The 13,941-nt window shown below is 41.9% G+C and overlaps 1 protein-coding gene across 1 annotated transcript in view; it reads right to left on the bottom strand.

The window, feature by feature from the left end:
- Positions 1 to 3,197: 3,197 nt before the first annotated feature.
- LOC117522342 (cell adhesion molecule 3-like) overlaps positions 3,198 to 13,941 on the bottom strand; it is a 302,078-nt gene continuing 291,334 nt past the window's right edge. Inside the window, exon 5 of the mRNA XM_034183737.1 lies at positions 3,198 to 3,379. Coding sequence (XP_034039628.1) covers positions 3,198 to 3,379 — 182 coding nt within the window. The remainder of the gene's footprint in view (positions 3,380 to 13,941) is intronic.

The raw sequence follows: 13,941 nt of genomic DNA, 5'->3' as shown, positions 1-13,941 counted from the left end.
TATATAGCGCCAAATCACAACAAACAGTTGCCCCAAGGCGCTTTATATTGTAAGGCAAGGCCATACAATAATTATGTAAAACCCCAACGGTCAAAACGACCCCCTGTGAGCAAGCACTTGGCTACAGTGGGAAGGAAAAACTCCCTTTTAACAGGAAGAAACCTCCAGCAGAACCAGGCTCAGGGAGGGGCAGTCTTCTGCTGGGACTGGTTTGGATAGGTAGGATAGGGTGTTCACGACAGGACAAATGCATTTCAGACACTCTGTTCAGGCTCCACGGACAGCAGCATTAAACTCTAGTGCCTAAAACTCTCGTGAATATATTCTCTGGGTTTATAGACATTATTGTATTTGCATTTGTTAAATTCCACGCATCTTAAATGTAGCAGACGGATTATCTGGGATTTTGTTTTGGAAAGATTTCAAGGCCTCTACTGCCATCTACTGGCCAGTGGTGTTCATGGCAGTATTTTTTTTTTTTTTTTACAAATTAAGTTTAAAAACAAAACAACAACAAAAAAACATTACAAGACAGCTCTGCGGTGTTTGCACAGGCACAGTGCAAGTGGTGGGACACTTGTAGCTCTGCAGCAGCAGGATACCCTCACGACGGCCGACCAGAATAATATCAAACAGGTTTGATTTTCATTCGACCATACGATCGACGTTCAGGAGGTGGTCGTCAGATATTAAACGCATCTTGTTACTCCATGTACACTACACGATGCAGGACGCGCGATTAACCTGAAACTCGGTCCAAAAAATTCTCTCACACAGTGTAAAGCCAACATTTATGTGTCAATATTGAGTGCACGTTTTACAACATCATACGTGCGCACATTCTCTCCACATGTAAAACATTTTGCGATGACACTTCCAGGGCTCCATAAAAATGCCTGTTTTTACAAATAAAAAATGGAATATTTTACAAAAGCACATTTATCTCAATTATCTGTAAACACCAACACACGACACACGTCACATTAACGTGTTGGTTTACATAATGAATGATTGAACCAATCAGTGTTTAGCAGAGGCACATTTTAACCAGAATCCTTTGCAATCTGTCTGTGTGTGTTACAAAACCTCAGAATTAGTGCATTATTCAACATTAAAAGATATATGTTATATTTTAACTTTGTAGAAATGACAGAATTGACATTAATGGAGTTATTCTATCAGTATTCACACAAAACCATAAGTCAGGAGGCCTTTATTTTTCAAGACCTCCGCCTGACCAGAGCATTGTGATTGGTAGAGAGCTGGCTTTGTGACTACTCTCAGGGTGCTTCAGTGCTGTAGCTGTGTAGCTTCCAGCAGGGGGCAGCATGTTTGAACATAGAAATGCTGACTCATTGTTTGAGTCTTACATCGCTTCCAAAAGCGATCCTGGTGTTAAAACTTAAATTCAGCTTGTCAGTAGTTGCAAATGTACCAGAGACAACACTGGAAGTTATCGGCTATCTGTAACTTCCGATACATTTTTGTGTGGTTTATCTTTATCAAAGATAACTTTTCAGTTATCTGATTATCTGTTATCGAAGTTAATTGTTTGGTTATCTGTGCCCACCACTGGATATGTGGCTAAGTGAGTCTAATGCTCATCAAGAGAAAAGATTACTACTATCATCACCACAACCCTGGAGTGGATCCGTGTCTGGTCTGGATGGGAGTGTTCACGCGGCGTGACAAGTTCAGAGAAACGAATAAACAATGTTGCACATTTGTGGAAGCCGAAACTGCAGCAATGACTTAAGACTAGACCAAAAAAATAAAAGTAACCTGCAGCAACAGTTGTGAGAGCGTGTATTATGGTCACGAGTGCAGGACACCACGACACAGCAACCCCCCTCCCCATCCCACTTAAAAATAAGTGAGACGGATCTGTGCAGTGGATATCAATGATAGACATTTACGCTGTGAAGTGTGACAGCCGCAGCACTAAGAACATCCAACTGTCGATATCAGACATCAAGGTCAGGGGTTTAAAACTAATATCACATCATATCTGTGCTGGAAAGCACGTTATTCACTCGTTAGGATTCAGGACCGTCGCCCTCCTTCAGCTGAAGACTTTGACATTGGTGCATAAGTGGAACATGTCCCAGTGTTGACGTTGCTTTGTCAATATTCCCTTCAAATGTTCCTGCCTGTCATAAATACGATAAATGAAGTCCTTACTTCAACACATGTATGATTAGTGTCAAATTAAGTCAAGCTTTCAATAAAAAATAAATAAATAAATTATTGACCAGTTAATACTTGCTGTCAAAACGGTCCAATATGCTAGAATACTAAAATGAGGAGTATCACTTGCATTGCAAGAGAACGTCAGCTACGATATTTTGGCTATTTAGATCGTTTCTGCAGTTGTGACCCAGCACACAGAGACCTCAGTGCTGAGGACTCCAGCGACTGGATAACAACAAGGACACACCCACTCATCTGTCTATGTGCAGGAGCCGGGATACACGGGCATCCCTTCGGCCTTTTCCAGTTGCTGGCATTCTCAATACTGAGGAACCCATCTGTTGGGTTATACCCAGAGAAATGGGCCCAAGGGCCAATCGGAGTCTCAGAAAGTAACCATCACAATGACACAAAGTCATTCCAACAGTACCCAAGGATCCTCCAAGGAGACCAATGGCATCCAGTCTTTGCCATAGGCCACTGGCTCATGTCCAGGTCTCACCAGGACACTAAAGACTTTGACCTTCATTCTCCTGCAAAGATATTGGCATCTCCAAAAACCTCTTCCAAGATGTGTCTTGATGTCATTGGGGTTAGGAGACATGAACATCACGGCAGAAATAAGTGAATCTCTGTATAAGTTTGACACTACATACAAATACACTTCTGATAACTAAGTCTAGGGAAGTCTTTGAGAGCCTGGAGCTAATCTTGATCCAAACCCAGACTCCTCACTCAGCTTCTTAAGTAATGGAATCCATGGATGCCCTGATTTGTCGGTCCCCTTTGTAAGTGAGAAAAAAGGCACCCAACTTGCTGAACTTCAGCACCTTGCTCAACAGCTAGTCCATCCAGGCACTGAACCAAGTACCAGCCAGAACTCATCGTGACGAATGCCAGAATCCCACCATCACCAGATCCTCTCATCAATGAACATTCTAAGTCAGATCATTTTGCCGAATCCCACAAAAGTTTTTATTCTGATGGCTTTAAGGTCACATCAGTGCTCATAAGCCTTCCTTAATGAAGTTCACTTGCTGTATAATCTCACCTTGGAGCTCCTGGTCTCCTCGGTACCAGTGCAGACTGGCGGGGGGTTTACTGCCAGTGGTGGTGCAGGTCAGGGTGACTTGGTTCCCCTCAGCCACTGGATTCTCAAAGCCTGAGATCTTAGGTTTATCTGGCACACCTAGAAGGAGGGAAGGAGAGAAAGAGGGGCATGAAGTGGAGTTAGAGAGGCAGAAAGAAGAAGAGTTCTGTCCTGCAGGGCCATCTTTGCAGCTTGTAAAAAAAAGAGAGATGAATTTCTAATAAGTACTGCACGGTTCTGCAGGGGTTTTGTGTATCCAACTGTGGGGGGGGGGGGGTAACTTCACAGCAAAATCTGATCCAGAAACTTCTATATCAAAGATAAGCTTGAATTTATTTGAAAGTAAATAGATTTGGTGGGAAAATAATGATGCAGGTCTGAAGAATTCTTCTGAGCTGTCAGCACGTCATCGTTTAACCGAAACGTCTTCTCTCCGTGACCTTCCACAAACAGAAAACCTGCTGCCTGCCATACATCAGGTGCCAATCATTGCTGCTTGACTTGCTTTGATCTTCACAAGATCAAAACATAAAAAAAAAACAAAACAGAAGTATTAACTGACCAGGATCCCAAAAAAAAGCCCAAAACCAATTACTTATTGAAATAAGATAAATATGGCCTTGAAATCTGCACTGCAAATCCAAAAAAGGGGGCAGCACGGTGGATTAGTGGTTAGCAAGAAGGTCATGGGTTCAATTCCCGTGGCATTTCTGTGTGGAGTTTGCATGTTCTCCCCGTGTTTGCGTGGGTGTCCTCCTGGTGCTCCGGTTTCCTCCCACATCCAAAGACATGCGGGTTAGGTAGACTGGAATCTTTAAATTGTCCGTAGGTGTGGGTGTGTCTGTGTTTGTTTGTCTGTTTGTGGCCCTGCGACAGCTGGCGTCCTGTCCTGGGTGTACCCCGCCTCGTGCTCTATGGCTGCTGGGATAGGCTCCAGCCCCCCGTGACCCTTAAATGGACTAAGCGGTAGAAGATGAATGAATGAATGTATGAAATCCAAAAAAGTTGGCAAATAAAAAAAGGATTACTGTAATTTTATTAAACTCATGCAATCAAAATTAATTTATTTGAGCTTAAATATTTGAAACTGGTTTGACATACAGTAAATCGTTTTATTGCCCAGTAAAATCACCTGTGTAAAATTAACACTGACAGTGTTAAATTAACACTGCCAGTTATGCAGGGGTGGTGGCCAAATGGTTCGTGCACTTGGTTTCCCGGTTCAAACCCCACAACTGCCACATTTCTCCATTTCGTGCGGAGTTGCGTCAGGAAGGGCATCCAGTGTAAAACTTGTGCCAATTCTACATGCAGATCCATCTTGGATTTGTTGTGACGACTCCGGACTGCAAACAAAGGAGCAGCTGCCTTGTTTTCACTCAGAGTCGCCACAACAAATCCAAGGTGGATGGCTTTTCTGACACAACTCCACATTACATGGAGAAATGTGGCAAGGGTGGGGTTTGAACCAGGAACCTCACACACTGAAACCAAGTGCACTAACCACTTGATTGTGATGCTAGCATGTTTTCATGCAAATGTTAGCCCTTTTATAGTACAGTGGTCCCTCGTTTATCTCGCGAGTTACGTTCTAAAAATAACCCGCAATAGGCGAAATCCGCGAAGTAGTCATCGTTAGTTTTTACAATTATTATAGATGTTTTAAGGCTATAAAATCCCTCACGACACACTTTATACACTTTTCTCAAACAGGCATTAACATTTTCTCACTTTTCTCTCCTGTGTAAACACTCTCTTTTTTCTTCTGGGCAAGAAGATTATAAACAGACACACGCAGAACACAATGCGCGTGCTCTCCCGCCGCTCACTGCCTCCGGGGGTACGGATGCAGGACCCGCAAAGAACCCAAGTCATGGCCACGGAGCTCTGTGGCTGTGGTTACCGAGACCCTGCGGTGCTGTGGATTTTTCCGCAAGAAGTCTATCCTTGCGGGCTGCCGGAGCGCTCCGCATCAAAACAGCGAGCGTAGTCTCTGGACTTGTTGCCGGAGTTGGCGCAGCTCCGCACAGCAGACAGGGCGGCGGCGTGAGTGGCCCGCTGTGGCATTTACCGAGCCCGCAGACTCGGTAAGCACATCGCAGTGACAGTAATCACGGTGATGCGACCGGTGCCGCGACCGTCCCGCCTGATAAAGACACAGAACACAATGCGCTGTTAAAAAAAAAGAAGTACGCAAAATTGCACAAAAAAAAGAATCTGCAAAACTGCGAGGCCGCGAAAGGTGAACCGCATTATAGCGAGGGACCACTGTAATGTTATCTGTTAGTATAGGTACGGTCGGGCCTACGTCACTTCCTAGTAGTTACGGCTGCCATTTTGGTTCGCCGCTGAAAACAAACTGTACACGCACTCACAACCATTGTTGATATAGTCGTCTTTACTGCTGTTTATTTGCAAAGGCCTGCCAATTTGGTCATGCCAAATGGCGTAGGTACGGTTGGACATCCGGGTCTCAGATGCGCACGCACATAGCAACACGCAAAACAAACCGCTGTCACGCTCATTTCCTACTTGATGTCCATTGTGCTCATTATGCGATGTGAGTTTTTATGGTAATGTTATCTTTTAGTATACATTATACTATCACTCCCCATGTCACTCCCCAATCAGACCGGGAGTGGCATGTTTAGCCGCATGTTCTCCTTGAATTGCTGGCTGTCTGAGTGGTGTCAGAATGCTCGTAGCACGGGCCGAGGCGGAGGATTAGCAGCAATCTTCCACTCCAGCTTATTAATTAATCAAAGACCCAGACAGAGCTTTAATTCATTTGAAAGCTTGACTCTTAGTCTTGTCCATCCAAATTGGAAGTCTCAAAAAACCATTTTATTTGTTGTTATCTATCGTCCACCTGATCGTTACTGTGAGTTTCTCTGTGAATTTTCAGACCTTTTGTCTGACTTAGTGCTTAGCTCAGATAAGATAATTATAGTGGGTGATTTTAACATCTACATAGATGCTGAGAATGACAGCCTCAACACTGCATTTAATCTATTATTAGACTCATATGGCTTTGCTCAAAATGTAAATGAGCCCACCCACCACCTTAGCCACACTTTAGATCTTGTTCTGACATATGGCATAGAAATTGAAGACTTAAGCACTTAATGCCCGAATTTATATAGCTGTATATAAAAAAATGTTTTGTGTGTGTTTTTGCCTTTAAGTAGATGGTAAATAATGTTGAGATTATTAATTTCACTTTTGCACAAAAACTAGATAGTAATATTGGGTATTCTGGTAATGACTTTATGTTATAATGTTATAATAATAATGATGGTATGTTGCAAATTTGCGACAACGGGCATACAGGTCAATTTGGTAAGTTGCATATTTGAGTCAGAGATTGTAGCATATATGCGACGATGGGCGTTAAGGGGTTAACAGTATTCCCTGAAAATCCCTTTTTGTCTGATCATTTCTTAATAACATTTACATTTACTTTAATGGACTACCCAGCAGTGGGGAATAAGTTTCATTACAGTAGAAGTCTTTCTGAAAGCGCTGTAACAAGGTTTAAGGATATGATTCCTTCTTTATGTTCTCTAATGCCATATACCAACACAGTGCAGAGTAGCTACCTAAACTCTGTGAGTGAGATAGATTATCTCGTCAATAGCTTTACATCCTCATTGAGCACAACTTTGGATGCTGTTGCTCCTCTGAAAAAGAGAGCCTTAAATCAGAAGTGCCTGACTCCGTGGTATAACCCACAAACTAGCAGCTTAAAGCAGATAACCCGTAAGTTGGAGAGGAAATGGCGTCTCACTAATTTAGAAGATCTTCATTTAGCCTGGAAAAAGAGTCTGTTGCTCTATAAAAAAGCCCTCCGTAAAGCTAGGACATCTTACTTTTCATCACTAATTGAAGAAAATAAGAACAACCCCAGGTTTCTTTTCAGCACTGTAGCCAGGCTGACAAAGAGTCAGAGCTCTATTGAGCCAAGTATTCCTTTAACTTTAACTAGTAATGACTTCATGACTTTGTTTGCAAATAAAATTTTAATTATTAGAGAAAAAATTATTCATAACCATCCCAAAGACATATCTTTATGTTCGGCTGCTTTCAGTAATGCTGGTATTTGGTTAGACTCTTTCTCTCCAATTGTTCTGTCCGAGTTACTTTCATTAGTCACTTCCTCCAAACCATCAACATGTTTATTAGACCCCATTCCTACCAGGCTGTTCAAGGAAGCCCTACCATTAATTAATGCTTCGATCTTAAATATGATCAATCTATCTTTATTAGTTGGCTATGTACCACAAGCTTTTAAGGTGGTAGTAATTAAACCATTACTTAAAAAGCCATCACTTGACCCAGCTATTTTAACTACACTCAACAAAAATATAAACGCAACACTTTTGGTTTTGCTCCCATTTTGTATGAAATGAACTCAAAGATCTAAAACTTTTCCACATACACAATATCACCATTTCCCTCAAATATTGTTCACAAACCAGTCTAAATCTGTGATAGTGAGCACTTCTCCTTTGCTGAGATAATCCATCCCACCTCACAGGTGTGCCATATCAAGATGCTGATTAGACACCATGATTAGTGCACAGGTGTGACTTAGACTGTCCACAATAAAAGGCCACTCTGAAAGGTGCAGTTTTGTTTTATTGGGGGGGGATACCAGTCAGTATCTGGTGTGACCACCATTTGCCTCATGCAGTGCAACACATCTCCTTCGCATAGAGTTTATCAGGTCAATTGTGGCCTGTGGAATGTTGGTCCACTCCTCTTCAATGGCTGTGCGAAGTTGCTGGATATTGGCAGGAACTGGTACACGCTGTCATATACGCCGGTCCAGAGCATCCCAAACATGCTCAATGGGTGACATGTCCGGTGAGTATGCCGGGCATGCAAGAACTGGGACATTTTCAGCTTCCAAGAACTGTGTACAGATCCTTGCAACATGGGGCCGTGCATTATCCTGCTGCAACATGAGGTGATGTTCTTGGATGTGGCACAACAATGGGCCTCAGGATCTCATCACGGTATCTCTGTGTATTCAAAATGCCATCAATAAAATGCACCTGTGTTCTTCACCCATAACAGACGCCTGCCCATACCATAACCCCACCGCCACCATGGGCCACTCGATCCACAACATTGACATCAGAAAACCGCTCACCCACACGACGCCACACACGCTGTCTGCCATCTGCCCTGGACAGTGTGAACTGGGATTCATCCGTGAAGAGAACACCAACGTGCCAAACGCCAGCGAATGTGAGCATTTGCCCACTCAATTCGGTTACGACGACGAACTGGAGTCAGGTCGAGACCCCGATGAGGACGACGAGCATGCAGATGAGCTTCCCTGAGACGGTTTCTGACAGTTTGTGCAGAAATTCTTTGGTTATGCAAACCGATTTTCAGCAGCTGTCCGAGTGGCTGGTCTCAGACGATCTTGGAGGTGAACATGCTGGATATGGAGGTCCTGGGCTGGTGTGGTTACACGTGGTCTGCGGTTGTGAGGCTGGTTGGATATACTGCCAAATTCTCTGAAACGCCTTTGGAGACGGCTTATGGTAGAGAAATGAACATTCAATACACGAGCAACAGCTCTGGTTGACATTCCTGCAGTCAGCATGCCAATTGCACGCTCCCTCAAATCTTGCGACATCTGTGGCATTGTGCTGTGTGATAAAACTGCACCTTTCAGAGTGGCCTTTTATTGTGGGCAGTCTAAGGCACACCTGTGCACTAATCATGGTGTCTAATCAGCATCTTGATATGGCACACCTGTGAGGTGGGATGGATTATCTCAGCAAAGGAGATGTGCTCACTATCACAGATTTAGACTGGTTTATGAACAATATTTGAGGGAAATGGTGATATTGTGTATGTGGAAAAAGTTTTAGATCTTTGAGTTCATCTCATACAAAATGGGAGCAAAACCAAAAGTGTTGCGTTTATATTTTTGTTGAGTATAATTATAGGCCAATCTCCAACCTTCCTTTTCTCTCAAAAATTCTTGAAAGGGTAGTTGTAAAACAGCTAACTGATCATCTGCAGAGGAATGGTCTATTTGAAAAGTTTCAGTCAGGTTTCAGAATTCATCATAGTACAGAAACAGCACTATGGCCTCAGACAGTGGACTCATCTCTGTGCTCGTCCTGTTAGACCTCAGTGACCATAAAATTTTATTACAGAGATTAGAGCATGCCATTAAAGGCACTGCGCAGCAGTGGTTTGAATCATATTTATCTAATAGATTACAATTTGTTCATGTAAATGGGGAGTCTTCTTCACGGACTAAGGTTAATTATGGAGTTCCACAAGGTTCTGTGCTAGGACCAATTTTATTCACTTTATACATGCTTCCCTTAGGCAGTGTTATTAGAAAGCATTGCTTAAATTTTCATTGTTACGCAGATGATACCCAGCTTTATCTATCCATGAAGCCAGAGGACACACACCAATTAGTTAAACTGCAGGAATGTCTTTCAGACTTAAAGACATGGATGACCTCTAATTTCCTGCTTTTAAATTCAGATAAAACTGAAGTTATTGTACTTGGCCCCACAAATCTTAGAAACATGGTGTCTAGCCAGATCCTTACTCTGGATGGCATTACCCTGACCTCTAGTAATACTGTGAGAAATCTTGGAGTCATTTTTGATCAGGATATGTCCTTCAGTGCGCATATTAAGCAAATATGTAGAACTGCTTTTTTGCATTTGCGCAATATCTCTAAAATTAGAAAGGTCTTGTCTCAGAGTGATGCTGAAAAGCTAATTCATGCATTTATTTCTTCTAGGGTGGACTATTGTAATTCATTATTATCAGGTTGTCCTAAAAGTTCCATGAAAAGCCTTCAGTTAATTCAAAATGCTGCAGCTAGAGTACTGACGGGGACTAGAAGGAGAGAGCATATCTCACCCATATTGGCCTATCTTCATTGGCTCCCTGTTAATTCCAGAATAGAATTTAAAATTCTTCTTCTTACTTATAAAGTTTTGAATAATCAGGTCCCATCTTATCTTAGGGACCTCATAGTACCATATCACCCCAATAGAGTGCTTCGCTCTCAGACTGCAGGCTTACTTGTAGTTCCTAGGGTTTGTAAGAGTAGAATGGGAGGCAGAGCCTTCAGCTTTCTGGCTCCTCTCCTGTGGAACCAGCTCCCAATTCGGATCAGGGAGACAGACACCCTCTATACTTTTAAGATTAGGCTTAAAACTTTCCTTTTTGCTAAAGCTTATAGTTAGGGCTGGATCAGGTGACCCTGAACCATCCCTTAGTTATGCTGCTATAGACTTAGACTGCTGGGGGGTTCCCATGATGCACTGAGTGTTTCTTTCTCTTTTTGCTCTGTATGCACCACTCTGCATTTAATCATTAGTGATTGATCTCTGCTCCCCTCCACAGCATGTCTTTTTCCTGATTCTCTCCCCTCAGCCCCAACCAGTCCCAGCAGAAGACTGCCCCTCCCTGAGCCTGGTTCTGCTGGACGTTTCTTCCTGTTAAAAGGGAGTTTTTCCTTCCCACTGTCGCCAAGTGCTTGCTCATAGGGGGTCGTTTTGACCGTTGGGGTTTTTCTGTAATTATTATATGGCTTTTGCCTTACAATATAAAGCTCCTTGGGGCAACTGTTCGTTGTGATTTGGCGCTATATAAATAAAATTGATTTGATTTGATAGTATACATTATGTGATGTGAGCTTTTATGGTAATGTTATCTGTTAGTATACATTGTGTGATGTGAGTTTTTATGGTAATGTTATCCGTTAGTATACATTGTGTGATGTGAGTTTTTATGGTAATGTTATCCGTTAGTATACATTGTGTGATGTGAGTTTTTATGGTAATGTTATCTGTTAGTATACATTATGTGATGTGAGTTTTTATGGTAATGTTATCTGTTAGTATACATTATGTGATGTGAGTTTTTATGGTAATGTTATCCGTTAGTATACATTATGTGATGTGAGTTTTTATGGTAATGTTATCCGTTAGTATACATTGTGTGATGTGAGTTTTTATGGTAATGTTATTTGTTAGTATACATTGTGTGATGTGAGTTTTTATGGTAATGTTATCCGTTAGTATACATTATGTAATGTGAGTTTTTATGGTAATGTTATCCGTTAGTATACATTATCAATCAATCAATCAATCAATTTTTTATATAGCGCCAAATCACAACAAACAGTTGCCCCAAGGCACTTTATATTGTAAGGCAAGGCCATACAATAATTATGTAAAACCCCAACGGTCAAAACGACCCCCTGTGAGCAAGCACTTGGCTACAGTGGGAAGGAAAAACTCCCTTTTAACAGGAAGAAACCTCCAGCAGAACCAGGCTCAGGGAGGAGCAGTCTTCTGCTGGGACTGGTTGGGGCTGAGGGAGAGAACCAGGAAAAAGACATGCTGTGGAGGGGAGCAGAGATCGATCACTAATGATTAAATGCAGAGTGGTGCATACAGAGCAAAAAGAGAAAGAAACAATTAGTATAGTATACAGTATGTATACAGTAATACTATACAGTAATAGTATACATTATGTGATGTGAGTTTTTATGGTAATGTTATCTGTTAGTATACATTATGTAATGTGAGTTTTTATGGTAATGTTATCCGTTAGTATACATTATGTGATGTGAGTTTTTATGGTAATGTTATCCGTTAGTATACATTGTGTGATGTGAGTTTTTATGGTAATGTTATCTGTTAGTATACAATGTGTGATGTGAGTTTTTATGGTAATGTTATCTGTTAGTATACATTGTGTGATGTGAGTTTTTATGGTATTGTTATCCGTTAGTATACATTACGTAGCGCCATGGCCACAATTAGCCCCAGTTAAATAAAATATATTAATGCTGTCTCAACAACCTGAGTTTTCAACTGGAGACAGACTGTGTTTTCCACTCTCAGTTGAGAAATTCCTAAATCATCTGGAGATCTTCAGATAAGTTTGGAGACGTCCCCCGATGGTCCACCACTGCTTCGCAGAGGAAAAACAAAGCTGTAATTCAAAGTTCTTCAAAGGGAAGCCCTCGCCTTTTATCGGTTAAACTCCGGTCATTATGAATTACATGACATTATAATTGCTTCACGTCAGAATCTGAGCTTCTCCAGGCCAGGAGAACCCAAATTTTATGTCCCACACTAAGGCAGGAACCTCTCAATACTGCAAAATTTCCCCCACGACAAGATGTGGCCATAAATCTTTGAGTCTCCACAACCAGCTACTTTCTTTGTTTAAAGCAAAGGAAAAGACCTTTGGTTTGAAATAAAAAAATTAGATCAGTATTTATTTCACTTATATCTAAAGACTTATAATGTTTGTTTGCATTGATTATTCAATCAAAATGCTTTGCATGTAGTCATTCCATTTATTGATATGTGTTCTTGCCACTGATATGTGTGTAAGTGTGACCTTTCTGCATTATCTAAAATGCTGATGTTGACGTACTCTGTTTATCCAAAGGATGTGTCTGACTAGTAATAAGGTGTATCCATTTGAGTGTCTGAGAACAAATACTATTTCAAATCAATTAATGTGTTTAAATAGTTGAATCATTTCTGTCTGCCGTCTTTTGAAGACATGAAGCTTTCTGTAAAGTTACACACCCTAAATGGGCGGAGTTTGGTGACGTCAGTCCCCCTTTAAGAAGTGAGGACTTCTCCATGCCTTCTCCCTTCTCTCTTCTCCACGCTGTCTCTGCCACTCTTCTCTTTTTCTTCTTTGTAAATGCTTCATTTTTATTTTTGGCCCAAGGCCCCATTGCTAAGCTAAGCTAAGCTATCACGTGGCATTCATTCATTCTTTACTTTTGACAAACATAAAGTTTTAACCTGACGCTTTAAGGTGCGTCAAGTCTTTTGGATTTTTAAGAGAACTTCCAAGCTGAGCTTTTCAAATTAAGAGCGAATTCACAGAAAAGAGACTTTTCCTTTTCATTATAATTTTTCAACGCTCATAAAGTTTTACTTTTTTTCTAAATTCACAAAGACTTTTCATTTGGCTCCAACAACTTTTTTAAAGCTACCAGACACCATTTTCAACAAACACCTTCTACCTCTGGGTTCCTGCAAGCTGACAATGGAGTTGATTTCAAACCAGCAGCTAACCTGTCGTAAAGCCAGCCGACACCAGCCCTGGGATCACTTGGGGACACCTCTGAGTTAACCTCTCCGACCCAAGTGAGCTCACGCTGCCCAGAGCAGGAACATCCATGACGTATCGATCATCTGAACCATATCTTCAATAGCAGCTAAGTAACCCAGTTCCAGACTCCACGAAAGAGGTTTGTTGTCATTGGATACAGGTGGCTCTGTTGGGGAAGTGTCGTGACACGGACCCACAACAGGGGGCGTTAATGAAGGGACAATGGAATAGCCAAAAAGTAACAATTTAATGTTGTGAAGATGCACAACGTGATACAGACAGATACAAATATGTGTTATATCAATCCAACAAAAGGTGACGTGTGGCAGGCTCGAAGATAGGAGACGTCCGGTGAGAGAGAAGCCGGAACCCACACAAGCCTCACCACCAACAGACCTGAAGAACACCGGAGCCGCCAAGCCCTGCGCCCCAGGTGGCCACTTTCTTCAGCAGTCAGACCCGGTACTGCTGGCAGAAAACAGAAACAGTTCTGGATGAGTGTGAGTCCGCACACTCAG

This window comes from Thalassophryne amazonica, chromosome 12 (assembly GCF_902500255.1).
Source record: "Thalassophryne amazonica chromosome 12, fThaAma1.1, whole genome shotgun sequence".
Lineage (NCBI taxonomy): Eukaryota > Metazoa > Chordata > Actinopteri > Batrachoidiformes > Batrachoididae > Thalassophryne > Thalassophryne amazonica.
The sequence above is the reverse complement of the archived record's forward strand: the minus strand, read 5'-3'. Positions and strand labels throughout refer to the sequence as shown.